This window comes from Stigmatopora argus, chromosome 10 (genome assembly GCF_051989625.1).
Source record: "Stigmatopora argus isolate UIUO_Sarg chromosome 10, RoL_Sarg_1.0, whole genome shotgun sequence".
Classification (NCBI taxonomy): domain Eukaryota; kingdom Metazoa; phylum Chordata; class Actinopteri; order Syngnathiformes; family Syngnathidae; genus Stigmatopora; species Stigmatopora argus.
In genome coordinates this window covers 8,484,150-8,508,691 of record NC_135396.1, presented here as the reverse complement: position 1 = coordinate 8,508,691, position 24,542 = coordinate 8,484,150, and the positions used below count along the sequence as shown (strand labels likewise).

At 40.3% G+C, this 24,542-nt stretch overlaps 2 protein-coding genes across 4 annotated transcripts in view; one reads left to right on the top strand and one right to left on the bottom strand.

Annotated features, from left to right (window-relative positions):
• The first annotated feature begins 225 nt into the window (after nucleotides 1-225).
• acad8 (acyl-CoA dehydrogenase family, member 8) lies at nucleotides 226-3,819 on the top strand. Its single transcript, XM_077611425.1, has 11 exons — nucleotides 226-382; nucleotides 988-1,088; nucleotides 1,261-1,430; nucleotides 1,581-1,690; nucleotides 1,760-1,836; nucleotides 1,964-2,101; nucleotides 2,208-2,343; nucleotides 2,724-2,821; nucleotides 2,904-3,056; nucleotides 3,212-3,314; nucleotides 3,382-3,819. Exons 1-11 carry the CDS (start codon nucleotides 265-267, stop codon nucleotides 3,435-3,437), a joined length of 1,260 nt encoding a protein of 419 aa, XP_077467551.1. The 5' UTR covers nucleotides 226-264; the 3' UTR covers nucleotides 3,438-3,819.
• Nucleotides 3,820-3,843: 24 nt separating this feature from the next.
• Nucleotides 3,844-24,542, bottom strand: part of esamb (endothelial cell adhesion molecule b) — a 33,368-nt gene continuing 12,669 nt past the window's right edge. The window contains exons 1-8 of one of the 3 annotated variants that reach the window (XM_077611423.1): nucleotides 12,338-12,982; nucleotides 11,165-11,310; nucleotides 9,839-10,040; nucleotides 9,552-9,707; nucleotides 7,468-7,512; nucleotides 5,255-5,377; nucleotides 5,029-5,158; nucleotides 3,844-4,889 (exon numbers count right to left, since the gene is read on the bottom strand). In XM_077611423.1, coding sequence (XP_077467549.1) covers nucleotides 4,424-4,889; nucleotides 5,029-5,158; nucleotides 5,255-5,377; nucleotides 7,468-7,512; nucleotides 9,552-9,707; nucleotides 9,839-10,040; nucleotides 11,165-11,275 — 1,233 coding nt within the window. In that variant the 5' untranslated portion in view covers nucleotides 11,276-11,310; nucleotides 12,338-12,982 and the 3' untranslated portion in view covers nucleotides 3,844-4,423. Of the gene's footprint in view, nucleotides 4,890-5,028; nucleotides 5,159-5,254; nucleotides 5,378-7,467; nucleotides 7,513-9,551; nucleotides 9,708-9,838; nucleotides 10,041-11,164; nucleotides 11,311-12,337; nucleotides 12,983-24,542 lie in introns of those variants that run through there. The other 2 variants (XM_077611421.1, XM_077611422.1) reach the window with 2 other exon arrangements.

The window sequence follows — 24,542 nt, the reverse complement described above, 5'->3', positions numbered from 1 at the left end:
TGTACCATGTGATGTGATTGTTTGAACGTGTATTTTCTTAACATAATTTGGACGCCTATGTGATTAAAAAAAGTCAACTGTATTCAGTTAGTAAGCTGAATTGAAAAGAATGGGAATAAATCATACCTGTACGTCTGTATGGCACAAAATAAGCGGCCACTAAAAGCTGAGGAAAAGCAGCCGTGACACCGGAAGTTTTTTTGTGTTTCAGAACTACATCTCCCAGCAGCACCCACTGGTTGATTGTGACGTAACAATATAAACATGGCGGCTGCCTGGTTGTTCAGAGTTCCACAGCGGCTCACAGCGAACATCTGCAAAACCCAACGTTTAATCACCAGTCGAAGTTCGCAAACTCGAGGAATAGCTTCGTGCATTGACCGTAAGTTCCAAGGAAAAAGTATGCATGAGTTTTACGAAGATATAAAAAAATTAAATACATTTTCTGTAAGTATTGTGAAAGATGGTCAAGCTGATATCTTACAGGTGGATGAGGTCGCTGCATTTTAAATATACTTTGACTTTACTCAACTGTCATTGGACAAAAAGCCTCACACCCATCACTAACACCGCCCCCTTTTTCCTCCCCATTCTAAAGGATATAAATAAACAAGCGAAAGTAGTCATGCATTGTACATAATATAAGATGAATAACACAGATTGTGAAAACATTTGTCTTGCTTACTTATGTGTTTTTATAGACCAAATTACTTCTCAAATATGACTTGCTCTTGTCATATTTGACTAAAAATGTGGTCCATTCTTTCTACATGTAGAAATATACACATTTCTTTTAAACTATCTCCTTTTTTGTTTTTACCTGATGTTTATGATGTTACGTTACTATTTTAGTGATGTACCCCAATTTGTGAGAATTCACTCCTCTGTAGTCTAGCACTATGATAGGCTTACTCAGTAGAATGGTAATTATTACAGGATTTTTTTATGATATAATTTATATTTTTTATTTTCATATCATTACTTCAGCTTCTCATGGGCTCACAGATGAACAGAAAGAGTTCCAGAAAGTGGCCTTTGACTTTGCAGCCAATGAAATGGCTCCACACATGGCGGAGTGGGATCAGAAGGTAAGTTTGACACCCTTCAATAAGTGTCTCCCCCCTTTTATTATTATTATTATTATTTTTTTAAGGTATTAACTTTACGTCAGTTCACACATTCTTAGTGGACTCAAAAATGATGAGCAGATTTCATACCAAAACATTCCATAAAATGAACATAATTTCCATTCATCTCAAGGAAATGTTCCCAGTGGAGACCATGCGCAAGGCGGCCCAGCTGGGCTTTGGGGGCATCTATGTACAGCCGGACGTCGGGGGCTCCGGTCTCTCTCGCCTGGACACGTCCGTCATCTTTGAAGCCCTGTCCACTGGATGCGTCAGCACCACTGCCTACATCAGTATCCACAAGTATGTCAGAACTTTATACTGTGTATCCTCACTATTGTGTGTTGTTTGTGATGGTGCAATAAAACAAACTTTTTAGAAAAAAAATCAAATTCTGGCAAATTTATATAGTTATAATGAATTGCAAAATTATAGAAGTTGATCATGTTGCAGCATGTGTGCCTGGATGATTGACACCTTCGGAAATGAAGAGCAGAGGCAAAAGTTCTGTCCTCAACTTTGTTCTATGGAGAAATTTGCATCTTACTGCCTCACGGAACCTGGTCAGTCATTTATTACCCCTAGTTGAATTCTACGACTCTATTAAATGAAGGTGTCCTTGTTTATTTCAGGCAGCGGGAGTGATGCCGCATCGCTCCTGACAAGTGCACATCGCCAAGGTGACCATTACATCTTAAATGGCTCCAAGGTAAAACTTTTAATACATATATAACACCTTGCTCTGCGTAGTAAGGTGGGGATGAGGGTAGATATCTTCCCCATTTTAGGTAATGGTGTGACAAATAATGATCATTTTGAAATTCTTTTGAATGCAGGCGTTCATCAGCGGAGGAGGAGACACGGATGTTTATGTGGTCATGTGTCGCACAGGCACCAAAGGTCCAAAAGGCATCTCATGTGTTGTCGTAGAAAAGGGAACACCTGGACTCAGTTTTGGCAAAAAGGAACGAAAGGTAGCCAAATATGTTGTTGTTGTTCATGTAAGACTCCATAGCTCCACTAGATGTCAGAGCGGTGTCACAGAGACGTTGGTATGGAGCTGATTGAATGTACTCTCAGGTGGGGTGGAACTCACAGCCCACCAGGGCGGTCATATTTGAGGACTGCGCCGTTCCTGTGAGCAACTTGCTGGGACATGAAGGTCAAGGCTTCACAATTGCCATGAAAGGACTGAACGGTGGCAGGATAAATATTGGTGAGTGACCAGTGGAAATAATGTCTGCATACACGTACATATTCCTGTTCAAATCAACTCTGCTGAATATCAATCAGCGTGATTATACATCATTTAGACATTTGCTGGAAAGCAATAACATGCAGGGAAAAGGCCTGTCCTCATCAATTTTTGTTTCTTGTACTTTTTCAGAAAAGACAGAATTGGACTAACATTAAATTACTGGTATACATTTTTTTAACTCATGAAATAATTATTATAATTCATATTTGGTTATCAAAACTTTCCTTTAAAAAGAAATAATCACCAATTGTATACTATGCTCATAATACTGAGTAGTTTTGGAGCTCAATGTAAACATTTAATCTTTGAGTTTGGACATTTCATGTACCCTTGAACAGCATCGTGTTCTCTGGGTGCGGCCCACGCCTCCGTACAGCTGGCTCGGGACCACCTGTTGGTGCGTAAGCAATTTGGAGAGACACTTTCTAACAACCAGGTTGGTGCCACAGAACTGCCTTTTTTTCTACATTGGTTTATTAAAACTGACTTGCCACGTGTGTGTGTGTGTGTGCGTTTAGTTCCTGCAGTTCAAATTAGCAGAAATGGCCACAGATTTGGTGGCCTCTCGCCTTGTAGTACGCCAGGCCGCAGTGGCGCTTCAAGAAGACCGAGCAGACGCCGTGCAGCTGTGCTCCATGGCGAAGCTCTTTGCCACAGACCACTGTTTCAATGTGAGTGATGACAGTCCAAACTATATCACATTTCACTAACCATTTAGTGAAATGGGCCAGAGTTGTTACATGGCCCTTAGCCTAGTGCTTTTTTTTTTGCCAAATAAATTGAATTGAATTGAATTGAATTTGATGGTTCTTCTGTGTCCACTCAGATCTGCAACCAGGCTCTACAGATGCATGGTGGCTATGGTTACCTGAAGGACTATGCTGTGCAGCAATTTGTCCGTGACATCCGCGTGCATCAAATCTTAGAAGGTCAGCCATTATGTCATTTTCAATGTTCCTGATTGCACATAATGCTAGATTGCTCATTTCTCTACAGGAACCAACGAAGTAATGAGGATGATCATCGCGCGCGATCTTCTGATGGAGTCCTGATACTTGCATTTTAAACCGGAATTTTCTTGTATGGCAGTACTGTAGAGAGACTGGGGAAACAATTAGAGTGGATTGGATTGGAACATTTTGTCAACAAATCCAGACCAGTACAGTCACTCTGTGGAGGAGTTCTGTTACTAAAGCAGGTTGGAATAACAGAAATGGGTTAATCCTGTCAATATATGTATACATATACCTTTATTTGGGCTAGACAATGTTTATATCATATAACTGTAACCATTTTTCTTAAAGTGACTTTGCTCAGCTTTTTTTTCTTGCTGTTACTCCATTGTAATTAAGTATTGTATTTACATTATGCAAATATATTTGGCTGTGACACTCCAAATAAAATCTCAAACCAAAATGCTAAAATCTGTCATTAACTGAGAAGATCTGGAGAGACAACTGATGTACATATTCTTTTATTGAAAAAACAACTTCTAGCAATCAAAACTCAATTTCAAATGCTACATTTAGCTGCTTAACATTTTAAATAACATCATATTTATATGTACAATTATATCTGTCGTATAAAATCCCGACACAACCAGCATGGCCTATTATGGGATGTATCCTCGCCCTCTGTAATCAAGAAAACGAAAATGTCCAACACCACACACACACTGTGCTCATTTTTTTTTGTTAACAAATCTGTCTACCATCAAAAGCAACACATCAAATGCTCTGTAACCATTCATATTCATAGAAAAACCTGAATTTTGGTCTACTGTTTTTTGTTTGACTTTGCGCTTCATTGCCGCTTTCTTTTATTTTTTTTAAGCCTGAGAGACATCAATAGGAAATGTGTGAAAACTACTCCAACTAAGCCATTTTCTAATCAGAAAACTAGAATATTCCATTGTAAAAAAAATGGATGAGTCAGTGAGATGAACAAACAGCACATCCTTGCAAGAAGTCACGAAGAAGTCCCATTACAAGCAGAGAAATGTCAGACACCACCCCCTTTCTTCCTGTCCAATCACAGGCTAAACCAGGGAGCCCGCTTGGCTCTGCGCAGGCACCATGACAGCCACCGTGCCCGCTCGGGTCAGAGTGGACGACGAGCTAGCTCGCGTGGATGCCGTGAAGGCGGGCGGCGTCTGAGGCTGAGCCCCTTCGGTCCTGGCGGGGGGCACGCGGATGACCTGGGGCGGGCCCCCGTTGGCAACGGGAGGCCGCTTGTGTTTGCGCGACGGCGTCCCGCCTGCGTTGTAACCCGGCAGACCCCGCAGGGTGTTGGCTTCGCCCGGCCGAAGTTGATAAGTGTTGATGACGGAACCCGTGTCCGTGGTGGATGACGGCGAGTAGGGGTAGTGGTAGGCGGGCTGCTGTTGGTGGTCTGTGGGCCGAGGGCTGGTGGCGATGGATGAGAGTGTGCCGTTTTTGGACACAATATCCGAGCCAGTGTTGCTCTTGGCCCATGATACTCGTTTTGGAGCTTGAGCGTCCTCCCTAAAGAGAAATAAAACTAATGGTGACTTTCGGACGTAAATATTAGAAATCCATTGACAGCGAATGACGGCTGATCCATTTTGACAGGTTCAAATGAATTAGACGTCTATCGCCGTCAATGAGTCGACAGCCTTCTCACTTGATTTCGTTGGCAGTTTCCTCTTCAGTGTCCCGCCTCTTCCTCAGGACAAATAAGAGGAAAAGCACCATGGCGACCAGTCCAACCATGGAGCCCAGTGTGGCGGCTGCAATCATGCCCGCATTGGAAGCTGCACAAATAGCATCAAGATTCACAAGGTGTTAATCACACCAGCTGGAGTGGCAAGTGGGTTTTGAAAAGTGTGGGTGAGTGTGTGTGTACTCACAGGTGATAACCTCCAGGTTAATGGAGCAGCTGTCTGAGCCAGCTGTGTTGCTGGCCCGGCAGATGTACTTCCCTGACATGGTTTTGGTCAGGTTGCTGAGCCGCAGGGTGCCTTGCCTCTCGTCTGCAAATCAACATGCACACACACACACGCACACACACACACAGTCAGTATCACTTGTTCACACAGACACAATTAGAGGTAACACACCTTGACTACTGCAACACATTGGATATAGTGGCTCCTAAAGGAACTATGAACTGAAAAAGCAGGGTGCAAACATCAAACTAATACCCAATGGATTAACTATATGTGTTATATTTGAGTATTTTTGCATATTCCATCATTTTTGTACTTTCTTTAAAAGGCACAAGTATATTTTCATAGTGTGTATACATAATCGGGCACACACCCTCGTCGTAAAAGTGTATTTTCAGAAGCCAAAAACTAAAAGCATGTTATAAAAGAAAGGAAATACTTGATCAAAAGGCTTGGCCATTGATCTTAGTCTGAAACCACATCCATTTTGTTTTAGCATTTTGCATTTTGCTCTTCTGACAACTCCCTCACTGTGTCACAACAGAATAATTTTGTTTATATGATGCTCGTGTCGACTCATTAGTTACTGTTTCCTGCCATTAATCTCTCATTTAATCCACCCCTGGTGTATTTCCAGCAGCCAGGTTGGCAGCACACATACACACAGCTCCACATCGCACGAGTCTGTTCTCTCACCAGATTTTCTTTTCATATTTTCGCACACAAAGGTCGCAACGCCGCGGCCAGCTCGCATATCCACCGCGCTGCTTCCACAGTATTACCATTCAATTGTGTAAATGTGCAATAACTGCTTGTAAAACGCCACCATAAAAATAAATGAACACCATACTAGGAAGGACAAATCCTGCCGCGATTCAATTTAGGGCGACAAATCAAAGCATGTTGTCATCTTGCGTTATTTTTGTAAAACATGGCATATATGCTTTGTCCAATCTAATGAAAGTGAAGGCAAGCAAGGAATCGCACAATGAACCCTGGTTGACACCGGAGCAGATGACCCAATCAATTGCCTAAATCAACTGAAGAGGGCCCTCGAGATTTGATTGACAAGAAAGACGTGAGAGACAGATGTGTTGTAAAGAAAAAAGAATCGCAGACAACAACAAAATATATATACATCATTAACAATTTTGCTAGGGCGGCCCAGTGGATGAGTGATTAGCGCGTCAGCATCTGGGGTGCTGGTTTCAAACCCAGGTCGGTCCTCCTGTGTGGAGTTTGCATGTTCTTCCCGGGCTTACGTGGGTTTTTCTCCGGGTACTCCGGTTTCCTCCCATATTGCCAAAACATGCATGGTATGTTTGTTGAACACTCTAAATTGCCCCTAGGTATGAGTGTGAGTGAGCGTGAATGGTTGTCCATCTCCTTGTGCCCTGTGATTGGCTGGCTACCAATTCAGGGTGCCTGAAGTCAGCTGGGATAGGCTCTATCATCAAAACTGATAATTATTTTAGCACATTGTAGTATATAATGCAAACATGCAAGGAGAAAATAGGCTGTTGTGCAACACAGTTGCCTTCATGTATTCATTCCATATTAAATAAACTACTACACTTGAAACTATACTAGCCAATCATCAATCTGGCCTTGGAGCTAACAGGATGACCAAACTGTCTATATCAGGGGTGTCAAACCGGTCCTCAAAGGGCCACAGTGGGTGCAGGTTTTCATTCCAACTCAACAAGAGGATACCTTTTGCAAGTGTAATCAGTTAATTAAAGTCAGGTGCCACTTATTTTAGAAGACACCTGATTGGTTAAAATGTCAGCACTGGATCGGTTAGAACAAAGACCAGGACCCACTGCAGCCCTCGGTGGAATCGGTTTGAGACCCCTGGTCTACAAGGTCTATAATACACGGAACCACAATCTTTAAATACAAGTTGATAATTAATACAGAGCAGTGAATCAACACAAGACATACGGCAGTAGACAGTTAAATATTTAAAGGAGAAAATTTGCAGATTGTTCTTGTATCATCAAGAATCATCAATCAAACATGTGTGGATTTGATTTATGAAATAGAAATCTCAGTATTGTGATTATCCTCTAAATTGACATACAACATTGGGTTTCTCCTTTAAATCTTTAAAAATGAATCTATATTCAATCGGATTTGAGACAGGGGTGAAATAAATGCGGTGAAACCCTTACCCAAAAAACCCAGGACCAGTATAGGCTGAGGGCATGGCCTCCATTCTTTTGGGGGTGTTAGATGTTATTATGAGAAAGAAAACAAGGAAGAGAGGAAGCGAAAATAAACAAGAATGGAACAGTGTCATGCACGTGAGATGGGAGGGAGTGCAGAGATGTTCTCAGGCTGGAATCCAACTACGGGCTCTTAGAGGGGGCTGATCAAGTAATGACATGGGGCTTGTTAGATTAGGCACAAAACAAGAAACAAGTGTAGCAAGTGAGAGAGAGAGAGAGAGAGAGAGGGAGAGGGAGAGAGAGAGAGGGAAAAAGAGGGAGGCTGAACGAAAAGATAAGCAGTGTCAAAGGAGAGCACCCGTACATTAAAGTGCTGCTGAAAGGATGACATTTGGACTCAAGTGTTACATTTTTCAAGATTGCAGCCAAAAATAAACAATGTCAGTCAGAGCAGTAGCTTTCATTTGCTAAATCTAAAGACTTTAGCGTCTAAAGGGATGAACCCATGCTTAGTCCTTTTTGTTCAGAAGCAGATGGCCACAAATGGAAATGCAAGAACAGATTTAAATGCATTTGTTTTTTTTTTCATATTTCCGCTTTCAGCATTTGTGCCGAGGCAGCTAAAGTCCCGGAGCACTGCATCACCTCCCATTTGTTTGGATTTAGATAAAAAAGGATTTTTTTTCCCAAAAAGTTGCAGTCATGAAACTAACATACAAACATAAAATCGTTAAGAAGGCTATGATGACAGTGCTTTTTTTTCTTTTTTTCAATATACCACATAAATAGTATAAAAATAGTCTAAAAGGTATTCTTGGGGCGGGTGTTGTGAACTAAAAAGAGGGAGAAAGGTTACACCAGGATGTGATGTTGACGATACTGTGAGGGTCCTGACTCAACTAAGCTGTTAAGGGGTCACTGGCGAGGTACTATGTGACATTTACGACAGCACAACACAACTATCGCACTTCATGTTTTCCATTGCTTTGACACAACACACGCTGTCATTGACACTAAACGATTCATATACATTTGACTATCTATATAGTATATATTATTACTCTAAAGTCAGAAAATAACATGTAAAAGAATTAAAATGTTTAAGAAATTTAAATGGATTCGATAATTTTCTGACTTTAAAATATGAAAAATACAAATGAAAGCAAAATGTATCAATTTGAATGATCTGAAACTTTCAATTAAATACAAGACATCATGACATATGTGTGTAAAATAATGTGTGAAATAATACCAGATTGTTTAATACAAGAATGTATTATTTTTCATTGTTCATCATTATGATGATATAATATTTTTGCACATTGTTGAATATTCTGTTGTTGTGACTGTGAATATATGAACATGAGCCAAATCTGTAAATAAAAAGGATGACAGCCGGTGACTGATGCCAACAAACAAGATGAAAGCTCTCTAATTATCATGTCCATTTGTTTCATCCTCTTAAAAAAGCGGGTAGTTTTGACATATTGAATGTTATATCAGCTTCACATCAAATTTAAGCCAGGTTGATTTGACAAAATGTGTAGGGTGTTTTTGGGAAGCAGACCGATTCTGCTATGCAATAGTAGTCTCTATCCTCTTCCGTCAGTATGTTTATATTATTTACAAGCCACTGTCTAGCCAGTCCTTTCCACATATGATCCTCTTAAATCAGGCTTGTAGTCACTCTGGATACTCACCAAACGTTCACAAAATATTAATAGAATAAAACAAAACAGTCCTACACTGTTATCTTCTCATTCTAACTGCCAAACAATTGTCCGACCAATGGCTGCGCAGCATTTTTAAACCCCACGACAATTTTTTTACAGATCATGGAGCGCGGGTGAGAGGATGAATCATCGTCACGTTGGTCGGTTTTGGGGGAAAGTGACCTTTTTGGTGAAAACCAGTTGTCACTCACAAGGTTGCGATTTGGACAAATGTATATATAGACTTTTTTTTTCAGTTAAGATTCGACATAATCCCACAATTGCATTTTTGAAGACTGATAAGCCATTTTGTCCTAATACTTGCGTGACATCCATATCCGTTTGCTAATTAAATGATGCTTAATGAGTACTCACTCTGCATGGGGGAGAAAAAGACTTCCTGCATGGGAGCAGTCTTGGTCCACTTGTACTGAGGAACAGGCTTTCCATGAGCGGACTTGCAACTCAGTGTCACATTGCCATTGACGACGGGCTCACCCGTCATGGTGCACACTGGAGGCGATGGTGGGACTGGGAAGAAAAGATGTCACCGTGGACGATGTTAAAGGATCCACCTTGCGAAATGAGGAATTTTTTAGGTGCTTGTCAAGTGATGTTGAATTAAGTGAACGATTTCTATGGTGATGTTGGGGATGTGTCACCTTTCACATTAAGGTGCATTTGTCCAGAAATGCCAGCGCCTCCGGGTATGATGACATCACACACATAGCGCCCCGAGTCGGACTCTTGTGTATTGTTGATAAAGATGGAGAGGTTGGTGGAGGGCATGGCAGCGCTGAATCCTGCACGCTTGCTGAAGTCGTTCTGGCCGTAGCCCATCTCCCCAGAGCTGAAGTTGATCACCTTTGAAAAAAGGTGTACTCATGTAAGAGTTAACTTTCCAAAACCTGTTATACAACCCTAATGTCTCCAATTTTGTAAAAGTAATGGAGTGACTGAAGCGTGATACTAACCACCTGTGGTAATTAGTGAAGTGAATTACATAGCGCATATGATAACTTGATATTCTAATTACATTGGCCGTGGGGCATATTTGGTGCTGCAGATTAAGCATATAAACAGAAATGGGCGTCCGTTATAAAGATAATCCTGATGTGTGCAGATGGCAAGCGGCGACTTTTCTGATTTCTGTGCGAGATAAGCTGCCAGGCATCAGACACTGAAACTGTTTAGATTATATTAATCATACCAAGACTCACGCACATATACGCACATACTCTTCGCTAATATGTACAGGGGAGATGAAATATGTCGGTAGGTTTGCTTGCTTCCCGTATGAACAGGTCGTCAAACATGTTGCAAGAGTAATCTCTACCAGGGCAAGACCTGTGACACCCAAAGACGAGATAGAAAGTGCAAGTTATACTCCTACTTGATTTTATAGACGAGGGCTAAATAATAATCAATAATAAAAAAGCAAACCTGAAAAGTCTATATTATGATTAAACTCCTGCACTGCCATTAACAGACTGACTCATTTTGACTGTGATCATTGAATTTATCAAGTGTGAACTGGAAACGAAATCATTAAAAAAAATAAAGCCTAATGTCACAGATTTGAGATAGGAATTAATATGAAAAATTCAAGAATCAAACACACATAATGCCTGTATTACTGTTTACTGCATTTGAACAATAATTAAAATAAAAATACATTTTCATCACAGATGTATGAGGTGCTGGCATCATCATTTATTCTCTTTTTTTCCCGTTAACTTATTTGCTTTGATTGGCGTCGACAGATGTCCAATCCATGAGAACTGTCCAATCCCAGTTCAAATGGCTTCAACAGCAGCCAATGAATGCTCGCTCTCCTGTTCCAAAAGTATCACATTATTCCTACAGTAGATACCACTCATCTCTTCTTTAATCCGACTAAAGTTGATCACCATTGTCAAGTGGAGGTCAGCATTCGGTCATATGACACAATGACACAATAGTATTGTTTTCTTTGTCAGCCTTCTCACCTGTTTGGACTCATTCCCGGTAAAGTGCCAAACAACAGTGTTTTTGGAAATGTCCGAGTTGGGGCTGTACCAGGCGTGGAGCACCACCATCTGGCCCTTCACCACCTCCATCTCCTCCCGTGGGATTTCCACCTTGTTGCTGTCACCTGTTATTGGGGCACAAACATATATTACCGGTATGTGTATAAATATAGCTTGCCCTTTCAGATACTTACCATAACCCACAATAGGGCACGCATGGGAATACTGTAATTATATATAACATGGCCAGAGTTTGTTTCAGTTTTTTTCCGTATTAGCTTGATTAATTTTGTTTTTGATTCATATTTTGTTAATTTTTTCTTAGTATATTCATTCATTCATTTACTGCTTACCCTCACAATTAAAAGCACTGGGTGGGAGACACTCTGAATTTTTGGCCAGCCAATCGCAGGGCGCATTCGGAAGATAAATATTTAAAAAATGAAAATATAGTAATATTGATTTATAATAGACATATGTTCTTTATTATTCATAGTGTGGCCAACATAAGCCAAAATGAGTTTTTTTTTGTAATTAACAAAAACAGTTGCATGCTCTAAAGGATTTAAGGGACATTGAATGGGTTTAAAATTACGGCACGTGTTTGCAAATTTATATGTAAACAATGATGTTACTACTATTATTATTTTGACATATCGGCCACATCAATTTTCAAGCTGTCCGAGTGATGCTTTACTTTGGTGTCTCCAAATTGTGATTAATTGGAGTATTTCATTATTTCTTTTTTCTAATTTTCCTTTAATACATTTACACTACAAACTGGCATAGTTTAAGGTCACGACATTCAGAAATTAGCCAAAGTGAATTTGCAACAGTCATTTGATTCAACTTAATTCAAAGCATGTTAGTTTTATGCCTTTTAGATTTGGGAATCAATTTTATTAGAGTTATGTTAATTAGAGAACTGAAGAAAAATTGTGTAAAAAAAAATCACAAGACAAGAGAAAGATTTCTCAAAATGTGAGCGCATTTATAAGAATGAAAATCATAGTAAGGAAATTTGTAGTTTGTACTCAAATTTATTCATTTTGCTGCTGTTTCTTTTCAATTCAAATTTAGCATATGTGCACTTCCATATAACCAAAACACTTTATTGTCATATAGAATAACGAGATGGATGGAGCAACTCACAGGGTGCCCAGTCACCAGAACCAGACAGCTGGAGCTGGATCAGCTGATCCCAGCAGTCGGAGTCAGAGTGCGTCTCCAGTTTGGAATTTTAGGGATCGAAAAGCGACCCAGAGGAAAAAAATACAGGAAAAAAATCAATTCCGCCGGAAATCTTTGACGAGGTTAGCACTCAAGGGAAAATGGTCAATCAAGACCAGGAGAGCATTGTGAGCCACAGATGAACAGCTGGAGCGTCTACATCTGTTCAGGCAGGAACGTCTTTCCTGTTCTGCCTTTCCCTTGCATGTGCAGGGGCGGGGGAATTAGGAGATTGGAGCTGGCTGGGCTGGGCCGAGTGAGGATGTGCACATTCTGGACAAGTTGTTATTTTGACCTGAAAAAAGTTTACTTGCAGTGACTTGCTATTATTGTTTCTGTGCTGTCCCTGAGGGCAAAGTGACCTCTGCCTCAGTGGCGCTCTTCTTCCTTAATTTCTCAATCTGCTAAATCCTGTTGACTAATCCCCGAACAATCCGGAGCTCAATCCTCTCACCTCACGTGAGGGAAAGAGCTCAACGAGCCATGGATATGATGTAAGGGAACTACACACACACACATACACACCGTCATACTCGATTCACAAAATATTAACATGAGCTAATCACATTGCTTCTCATGATCTCATCACACGTCAGGCTATCTTGGAATGGCCTGTTTAGGAAGAGTCCTACTTCCTGGATTGTTGTCATAACAACAAAGCATGATGTAGGAAAGACCTGCCTATGAACGGAGGTTATTTTGAACAAAAAGTAGAATTGAAAAAACTATTTTGGTTACCTGAAATAGATAACTATGATAACTAACTGAATCTCTGCCATCTGTGCACAAAACTAACAAAAACACCAAAAATGCACTACTACTAATCCCTTGTTTTTCTATTTATCGCTCCTTTATACAAATTTAGTTTAATCAGTAAAAGCCTTAACATTTTTTTGCATTGCACTTTAGAAGAGGGATCAAAATAAAACACATTGCAAAAAAAAACATCGCTTTTCACAAATATTTTTGTCCTACTCTGTTACATATAGACCTAAATATATGTCAAATAAAATCACTTTGTCAGGTGATAAACATTATCAACATTTCAGGTAAGATGTATAAATTTTCCCTATGCTTGATGTCAACTGAAATATCCTCCAGCACCCCCGTGAACCTTGCCAGGGTAAGTGGCAAGTGAAGCTAAAAAATATATATATATCAGGTAGAAAATGTTATTTTTGCTGGTTGAGCGTTTCAGTTTGGTGTCATGATTTTCTTTTTGTTCTCCTTCTGTGAAAATGGCTACGTGAAGGCAATAGACGATCGAATGATCGCTGCCCCTCCTCCCAATTCCAATAGATTGGACACCTGCTGTGGTCAATGGCACTGATACATAAGCTGCCGTTTCCCCCCCTGTATTCAACCTTTTTTTTTTCTTTTTTATAAATCCTGTTAGCAATCCAATTTCATTTCCAGCTCCACCTAGTTCAAACCAATAAACAACCTCGGTTCTGCTGTAATATTATGTACCGACAAAATACAAATAAAAAAATAAAGGTTTTCCGAATGAGGTCGTCTGAAATTTCATCCTGAATAATCAACATGGTGCACACAAATCGGGGAGGATGATCAGGTGGACTGATGGCGGATGGTGTTATGATGATGAAGATAAAGGGCAAAGGATAATACTCTGGTGTCTGCTTCATTGAGCAGGTTTAGTGTGTCATTCACTTGTTTATGAAACGGAGGAAAATCTTGATTTAATCCATGGCTGTCTCCATCTGGGACGAGAGCAGACAGAGATGCTCCAAGATTGCAGCTCGAGAGCAATCTGCTAATAAATGTCGCCAGTCTATGCAACCTCTTTTAAATATCGTCCTCAATTCCACTTCACCCAAAAGGGCAAATTACACTTAATGTATGTTTTACTTTCCTGTAAACAATTGTTTGGAGTAGAAATGTTCGAATATTGACATACTACAATGAAATATGAAAGAAACAGACATGACTGCATATTTTTATACAAAAGAATTTCATAGTTTTGTGCAAGTAGTGTCAACGTATATAGGTTGTGAATCAGAATGAACATTTTAATTAGCATAAAGATAAATATTCATATTTTTGTTCTCAACTGTTACATAAAATATTAAATATATACTTATATGTATGTATGCACTCCTCACACACAAATACCACTATTGATATTTTAACCGGTGTGTAATTGTTTTAATTGAACTTTTATTAAACATTATTGAACACAAATTATAGCCTGAAGTAGTACCACATATTGTCCAAAGGAGGCAGCACATTCCTATGATACCACAGGGGGGGCTAACGAGGAGATTAGATCACATCATCATTAAAACAGTAACAGATAGGATCAGATAAATGGCAGTAAAATGCACATCAAGAGAGTATGGGCTTTTTTAGATCCCCCCCAAAACAGGTATGTCATTGTGTCATGTGTGTATTTAGCTCACTCTGTGTGTGTGTGTGTATATGTATGCGCTCAAGAGGAGGATAAAAAGTGTGTGGCTCAGTCAAAAGCCCTGAGGGAGCCATGTAAAGTCCTGTGTGAAGATAAAGTGATCCTCTTTAAGCGGCCCTACTCTATCTCATGCAGTAATCTCGGCTGCTTCCAAACCTCCTCCTCCGCTTCACCCTCTCATGTCACTTCCTCTCCTCGGAGCCAACTCTTCAACTGATACTCAAAGCAAGACTTACTATACGTCCATCTCTACATCTCTAGTTATGACATTTACCTCAATATGAATGAACACTGTCAACCCTCCCAGTCAAAATGGAGTTGACATGTAATGTCATCAATGGCAGCCAATACTCTTCAATGTGTCAAGAAACTCTAGCTCCCATTTTTTAATGTAGGAAAGGATGCCACAGAAGTTCCAACTCTTTCTTCGGATGACCTCGTAAATGCAACGTCACACATAGCAAACAAAGGGATAATACATTATTCAAGCCCCGGATTTCTATCCCCTTGTTATAATCTTTCACCAAAGCAGCCCAGAAATTGGGGTGACCTTAAAATTTCCACATTTTCCGAGAAGAACAAAAGAAGAACCGTTTCTTCTGGAGGTTTTTGACAAACAGGAAGGAAAGTGGAGAAATGTAGGACAACAAAATAGCTCTCTTGGTGTTAAATGGCGTGTTGGACTAACCCTACAGGCTTCAAAACAGATGGCACCTCAATAATAAATATTTGGGGAAGGCGCTTTTAAATTGGATTACATTAGTATAATCTCTGCAGCTATTTTCAACTATCTCGGCACACTGGCTTTAATCCCTCTTAACTTTTGATTGTGTTTTAAATTGATTCTCCTTGCACCCTCACACACACACACACACAAGGATATAAACATATATATATATATATATATATATATATATATATATATGCACATTTATAGTCATCATCATGAACAGGATTAGATCCACTGTCACAGCTGGGATTCATATCAAATGCTCCATATATAAAACAATAAATTGCATCATTTTAGGCAAGATACTATACAGTACTATATAATTGAATCTGAGGAAGGTTGACACTACTAAATGTTTACTGCAAGTACTGCAAAGCAACATTAATTTAATAACTAATAAAATCATTTAGTGTCATTTTAACTATAGGGCACATTGCTTTATTTGTTTTTTATTGATAGCAGTTAAAAAAAAATCAGTTTACTGTTATACAAGTTTGTCATCTATGTATGATCAATACCGTTATTCATGATTAGGGAAATCAGATATGATTTAAGGTTGGCATTTATTTTCCCAGGGTTAATGAATAAGCGAGCAAGTAATTGGGACACAGCAACTAACAGAAGAAACACAGCAGAATTTTTGTCATAAAGCATTAATTCTGTATAACTCTAGTGCAACTATTTACACGAACTATTTATAGCGCAGGAATGTGAAGTCATTTGAGACATTACTACCTCCATCTTCATCACCCGCTCCTCGTTATAATCACATTATTCACTCTGGAATTGACTACATAGGCCTGTCCTCTTTCTTTGTCCTTCACCTTTTTTGTCCAATCTTTATTTACAAGCGGGATGATGCAGAAACTGCAGCCATGGTATGTAACGCTTGTTTCTGTGTGTGTGTGTGTCGCTTTTGTGACGCCTGATGCCTGGCGTGTCTCTTGGCGCCTTTTGACAAGCAAACACATTTAACACAATGCCCGCAGAGCTGATGCAAACATGAAACACAAGAAATACAAATGGGGAATAGGGAGAATCTTGGGGGGGTGTCAGAGGGGGGTTCTTCTGGGGGAGGCGGGTAGCAGAGAGTGTGTTGGGTTTGCAGAAAAGCATGGGGAAAGTGGGCTGATGCTTTGATCACATGCAAATAGCACACACTGGGGATGTAGGTGTTTATATGGGAAAACAAAGACTGCTATTGTAGCCTAACTTTGCGAGAATGTGCAAGTTTGAGAATCGAATATGTGTTTGTCAGTGTCAGGTCATCTGTTGTCAGCAGGTCAATCTATTAAGTATTACTACTTTCAAATGAAAGATATGAAAAATACATTGCTTAACTCAATTTCTGCCATTGATGGAAACAGACACCCTATCAATTTGAACTAAGATAGCACTTTTAAATGCATTGAATGTTTACCACCTTCATTGGCAGTCATTGATTTAATGCACATGTAAACAAAGAAAAAACTACTGAACGTCACTCAGTAATAGGAAGTATTTTTTTTCACAGAATAATGTTAAATTGGGTGTCTACATAACATTTTAGCAGTTTGCTAGTATTCAGCATATGTGTAACCGGCCTGCCACCGGGGATGCAATCCGTCACCCTCCACCGGGTCAGGACTCGAACCCACGCAGGAAAGCAGCAGCATAGCTGCTAGCCTCTTTAGTCTCTAGAAGGCATCTAGACGGGGGTTGGCACAGCACGCAATGCATGCGATGCACCATTACATAAGCAGAAGACAAAAAATCAAATTCAGGGCTCAAAATTAGTATTTTCGGGTACTCACCAAAATGTCTGCTCACTAGTAGCAAATATTTTTGCCCTTCCATAATTTTAAATAAAATACATACAAATCAATGTCCTGCGATCGACTGGCCACCGATTCAGGGAATTGGCTCTAGCACCCCCCCGCGATCCTAATGAGGATAGAGCGGTTCAGAAAATGAGAATGAGAGAGAAACACCTTGTCAAGACTCAACGGGCTAGTGGAAACTGATTTCCTAACATAAGTGGAGAAACAGACAGACATTAAAAGTAAACAGCTTCAAGTGATTGACTCATAAGGTGTAACGATACATATATAGGACTTTAAAATGGGCAATTAGAGCAGGGGTTATATTCTTCTTCACTACTGCCAGTAACTTTGGATGCTGAGTTGGTCAGTCAGACTCGAACCAGCCATTGCCAGCTGTTTCTTCATCCCAGCTGTCGATCATTCCCAAATTGCCTTCCCTCACCAACATTTGGGCAGGCAATGAAAGGCAAAGTGGCAACTTAAATAGGTCTGCAATGTTATGCCACAACAAGCCGCCTGGTGTCTTTCAAGGAGATATTTATAAACCATTAGGGTGGCGCTCCACTGATTTAACTGGAGTGGCAGCACCCGACGAACCAGCTACATAGCCTCCGCTCGGCCGCTCGGAGGGTGACGCCGAGGCTTTATTGCGCTGGAAATGGTAATTAACAAGAGGAGTGATCTGATTTTAGATTTCCACTGGGCCTTGATCAGAGAGAACTCACAGGATGAGTTTTCTAATCTGCCTATACGGCATCAAATAATCCAATGACTCCAAAGTCGATGGGGGATGTAGGAAAATCACAGTCAAAGCCCAAACGTGCTTTGTACATCATGTCGCGTTATATCCTGTCTACACAGGGTATTTGAACAACCAGTATAAAAGAATTGAACTTATCACAAGCGTGATTTCATTTAGGTCCAGTTTGAAAATAAAGCAGAAAATGGTGTATTTTGAGTTAATGGTATGTTAACCATATGCTCTCTCCATGTTAAATTAATATACAGAGCTAAAAGCATTCCTACTATAGTAACATTTGAATCCAAATGAAAGCAGGCAAAAAAGCTCAACTGTGGCTTGTTAAATTCTTAATAACTTAAGATCCATTAGCAAATTAAATGTAAAAAATGTACTTGTATGAAAAATATAACATTATAGGGATAAAGAAAAATGGGTCAGATCTCTCTCATGATTTTTATTTACCAATTTTGCCTTATATTGACAGGCTTCAAAGAAACTGGCAAGTAAATAAGCATGGGGAATAAATTTGAAAATGTTTGTTTCGGCCCAACATATAATGTGGAGAGAATACTCATGATAAATTACAGCGTGCTACTTTATCTGATCACATTATGGCACGCCTGAACCTTGCTCTTTACCTGCTGCACTGAAATTAGCTGTTGCATAATTAACAAGATGTTGCATTGGTGAAATCAATATTTAAAATAAATATCTAATAATAGTGTGTCATTTTAACATGTATTTAGGACATGACAGTACGTAAAATGTCAGGAAGGAGTGTAGAAAACAGGCAGGTGGGGAAAAGTGGGTTAAAGAAGTTGATAATTTAAAAAGAATTCTTAGTTACAATACTACAAACGTCACACCGGAAAAGTTGGAAATGCGGTTATAAAATAAAAATGACATTGAAAGCTCCAAAAACATCCAAGCAAAGCAGTGATAGTGAAGCATGGGTGAAATGAACACACAAGGAAGCCCTCAATTTAAAATCAGTATTTTTTCCCAACAATTTTAAACACTAATAAGAGTATTTGTTGCCTTCTGCTGGATTCTCGCCGAGCCTAGATGACCGTGTCACCCCTAGAGTAATTTGCCAGAATGGCAATTATTTTGTAAGTGAATGATCACACTAAGACTTCCCAGGTCAAATGGATTTGACGTCAACCGCCGTCAATGGAAGCTAATGAGTTAATGAGTGGCCTGGCACTTCAGACACACAGCTATTTGTGTACATGCCATTAGGACGTTAAGACAGGTGTGCATCAACAGCAAATAACAAAGTATATGTCTGGACTCGTTCAGTGCAAGGACACATTAAAGGGCCAATTCGCACACACACACAACACCCCCACTTAACCTTAATTTCCTGATCGTTTTCCTTAATTGCATTTTCTGCTTGTAGCACCGTGGTCACACTTGCCATCCTTCTCCCCTCTGACCGAATATGTCACTATTAAGAAGGACCATCATGAGTAAAAAGGAGGGGCCACCTCATCAGTTATTAGAATGTTTTCACAGAGAGTAAATACTTGTTATATTAGTTGTTATATGTGCAGCTTGACCATTTGCCCTCAAATGTCCATCAGATACAGTTGGAAAACTCCAATTTTCATCAATAATCTTCATTTTATGTTAAGTTGTCAACTCCTTACTCTAGTATAGAATGGTGGACAGGTTTTGTTTCATAAACCAAGACATATAAAGCAAAGACATCCAAGCTCTGTGGATTTATACACGTAACCTTAAATGCCATTTGAATAAAATCAAGTAGTTATTACACCACCAGCTCTGTGCATCTCTGCAGCGGTTCCCCGCCGTCGCACGCAGCCCGTGTGACATTTAGCGGGGAGCGGGAGCTGCACTCATCTGTTAGGCACGCTCACAAATCAGAGGCATGATTAATATGGAGCAGCAATTTACGCAGGTAATTCTGCTCCCGCTTTGCCTCCCTGTTGTACATTAGCTGGCTAATGTGACGCTATATTGATCTCTGTAGGGGAAATGTTCCTTTTGGCGAGCAGGTCTAAGTGCAGATTCCGGAGGGCCGTTTTAAAAGCGGCCACGCAGCGAGTTGCTTGAGCATTCAGGGTGCTATGGAAGGATGCTCCGAGCCGACATCTGGGCTTGAAGGGTGCTCTGTGGTATGATATTACTGACCGTTTGCTTGAGACATTACGACTTTTTGGTCTGTGTGAACGCGCATTTGGAAATTCACAAGTCAACAAATAAAGTTGTTGCCCATTTGAATTATTTCACTGTCCAAGGGCTAGTTTAATGTTCACCTTGGTACTTTTTTTACACTTAACCTCTCTGTTTTTATTGAATATGAGCTGCTATTTTATTTATTTGAACCACGTGGTGCCCATATTAGGTAATTAGTTGATTTTTTTTGTGTATGTATATTGTTTAGAAAAGGTTGTGCAATTGCATATTCTGGCATGTCTTTTTGTGTATTGCGTGCCGGGGTGCAGTGGGTGGTCTTGCCCATTATTTTTCACATCATTGAACAACACATTACTAATGGTTTACTCATAATAAAAAAAATAATTTTATCAAATTGGAATGGGTAAGGTTAGACCAAAACCACTTTTCTAATTTGAAGTGGGTAGATGAAAAGAGAAGGTTTAGAAGACAAACTAGGCAAGATCACGGCTCCTCATACTGGTTTCAAACCCTTCTGATTCTTCTTCCACTTTTCTTCTTATGCACAAATGGTTACTGAGGAATAAGCGGGATGCTTCTAAAGCATTTTTACTCCCTGAACTTAAAGCCCATTTTACCTGATTGTTACCCCTCTGACTCAAGTGAGGTGCTTACGTCACAAACCGACTGCTCGGGGGAATATGTTAAGTATGTTTTCCTACCAAAATAAAAAGCTGAGCATATACTAGTAGGCTCGCACACAATGCTAGACCTCAATTTTCTTCCCCCTCAGCTCTTTTCGCCTCATGCCACGTCTTGTGGTAACAGCTCTCACTCAAGTGAACACACTGCGGGAGACAGAGGAGACGTCTCGCATTCTTCAAATTGGGTCATTGGTGGAAAAAAAAAGTCTGCCCTAAAGACACTGTTCTCCAGCAAGATGGCAGCTCACCTGATCAAGAAAATTGGGTCGCTCGCACTAGGGAGGAGGACGATGGGAGGGACAGTCAAAGACCTCCGACTGCAGTCAGTACCTGCGATCCGTGTACGCAGGTGGAATTAAATATTTACAACTAGTGTCTTAAACTGACAGTTAATTTCATTCATAGAACAGTTCACTTTGGCCTGTATCCAGGCTGACATTGTGCTTTCTGACTCCAGCAGAATTCTAGGTCTTAGCAAATCAAATACAAAATCAACACTTGCTTACTTGATTCTTCAAATGATTGAACAGAAGGGATGAAAGATGAGAGATTTGTAGAAATAGTAGGTAGATTGAGATTGTTTTTTATGTTGATCTCGGTGAATAAACAGACTCTAATGGTTGTCAGGCACTGTTGTTGAAGTGAACTGTGACATTAAGCATTAAAATATAACATTAGATTTGATTTTTTTTATGTCGAAGAGAAGATGAAGATTTGGTTGGCTCTTATTCTTGAGTCAACAGCAAGAGACTTTCTTAAAACCATCTATGGAAAATATCTTGCTTCTCTGAAAGTCTTGCGTCATTGTCATTAATGCAATATTCCTCTGACATTGCTTCCTGTCGCTGCACACTTTATTGCCATTCAAATTCAAGTTCACAGTCATTCAAGATCATCTGCCCTTGACTTTATCCTTTCCTGAAACCCTTTTCTCATGGTGTCATCATCCAAGGAGGATCCTGAAAATATCCTGAAAAATATTGTTTTATGATATTAGCATCATCACGAGAGAACATTAGCCTCATTTGACCAGCCTCAATGTCCCTACCAATTTTCTCACCACCGTTTTCAAAGCAGTATTAAATAAGTCCAGAGTCGACACAAAAGAGATGATCGTGTGAGGCATCTGACTCGTGGAAGTCCTGACTACTTGAAGTGATGCACTGCCCAGGGAGAGCGAGTAACTGAGGCTGGCATTTATTTGTGTGATATGAGACGTTCTCCCATCCCAGGGTACTTCAGTCAGCTCTAGTCCCTGATGGAGGATGACACAAGAAGTTGATCTGAAAATGATGAGGCTCAGGGCATAGTTGTGTGCCATCAGGCTGATTGTCTAAGGATACTTGGGCTCTGCTACTGATCTAGAATGGACATCCTTATTAGATTAATCTCATCTGCAATGGGTCAACACACCTATTCTAGTTATCTTTACGTTGTTACCTACTCTGACAATGACAGAGACATGGCAAAAACAATGTGGGATGAAGTACAAAAGTCCAACCCACAGATAATTCCAGACGAGCTACAAGATAATACGAGATCAAGTTCTGCTTAATAACATATGTGGGCGTGGATGACATGGCTCTAATAGGTTAAGGTATCAGACTTCCTGAATCTCACATTTTAGCACTGGACACAACAGTGTGACCCAGAGGACATGTTGACAAAATGAACTTTCAAATCTAAGTGGGAGAACGAAGTGGAGTGCTACATACTTGAGGTTTGTAGGCTGCCATCTTGACAGAACGATGCATGAGAAACTGTCTCATCTGCTAACGTCATCTACTAACTTGCCCTGGGCTGGAGTTCTCACCCTTCTCTTATACGTTGCATGCAGAAAATGACTGTCACAGCCAGTGTGCCAACAGACGCAGTGAAGAGTCCAATGATGATGTTGGTTGCGGGCCAGTTTTTAATTAGTGGTGATCTTGGTGTTAAAATTCCTTTTCACAAATTAGTGCAGCGCATTGGAAACTTTCAAATGTTTCAAATAATGAACGGGGGCAATAGTGGCATTCTTTCTATATTATTATAGAAACATTTCTGAAAATGTTGTAAACCCCTTCCTTGGAAATGTTGAAATGGTCTTATGGTAATCAGGAGGACACCTCTTTACCAAGTGTAATCATTTGATTGTAGTCTGGTACTACTTGTTTGAATGGAAACTTCATTGGTTAAACTGTCTGTGCTGGATTGGTGGGAACACAAACCTGCACCCATCGTGACCATTCCGGTCCAGTCTGGGCACTCTTGTACGAGGCCAGGGGTGTCAAAGCCATTCCACAAAGGGTAAGCGGTTTCTGGATTTCATTCCAACCAACACACCGCAGACTGTCTACCTAATGAATTTTCTGCAGAAACAGGCAGCATCTGACTGCAATCAACTGATTACACTTGTAGTAGATTAAATTGGTGAAAAGGTTCCTTCTTCATTGTTTTTAATGGAATCCAGGACTGTCTTTACCCTTCAATTGCTTTGACACCACTCGACTAGGCTGTGACAGGCTGAAATTGTAGACCCCAACCAAACTGAGTTAATTACTCAAACCCTTCCTGTCATACGCCAAACAGCCATTTCATTATCACCTCCAAAAATGTATCAATTATTCTACAGATGCTAGAAGAAGTCTGACAGAAATAATAATCACATTGTAGGAGCTCAAATAGACTGTGATTACATCTTCAAGCAAACCACAGTTCAATTGTGTTCTTGTGCAATCGACAATGTAATTCCGCTCAGAGCGCAACATCCTTCCTGGAAAGACAAACTGTATGCGATAAACTGTCCACACATCTAATCAGATCTTTTCAAGGCTTCTCAGAACAGGGCTGCCGTGTCATTAACCTACCAATTTCGGAGCCCCCTCAACCGTTAGAGAGGTGCGGGGAGCACAATCAGCATGGATTATTTCAAAAGTGAAAGGATTGGATGGCAGTGACACGCTTGACATGATAGATGGGCTGGCGAAGGCTCTTAAGGCCTCTCAGGGGTCTGCTCTGCGAATGCATTTAAAGGCACGCCTCACCTTCAGCGCTAGGATTAAGACGCAGACTCCCTCGAGGTCGAACAAATGGCGTTTCACCGTAATGACCGAAGACATAAGAAAGAGGTTTTATTCTGGTTTTTATGTAATCCTCTTGAGCTACTTTGCACGTTTCTCTGCCCCAATGAGTTGATAAAATTCGAGTGTGTTAAGGGCAACAGATTTGGCATTTAATCTGTGGGATGTAGAAATTCAGCAAATGCTTCAATCTGGTTAGTGGAAGTGGAGGCTAAGTCTCATTTGTTTTGATTGTCAAAACACTTATCTCCGGATTGGCTTTTTACCTAGCCTCAAAACATTTTCTTGCATTTCTTCTAGGACTTGATCAGGAGTGGTCATTCACTGCTAGCCGTCCCACTATAAATGTTTTCTGCGCCACAAAAAGCAATTTCCGGTAATTGCAATTACCTTACCTTATTGCAGATTACAAATAGGCCATGTTGACAGTGTAAACCACCAAGGCTGAACTGTCTGGCCGGATTGCCTCTGGCATGACACGGCGTGACCTGGAGCATTGGAATACGCATTAAATTGC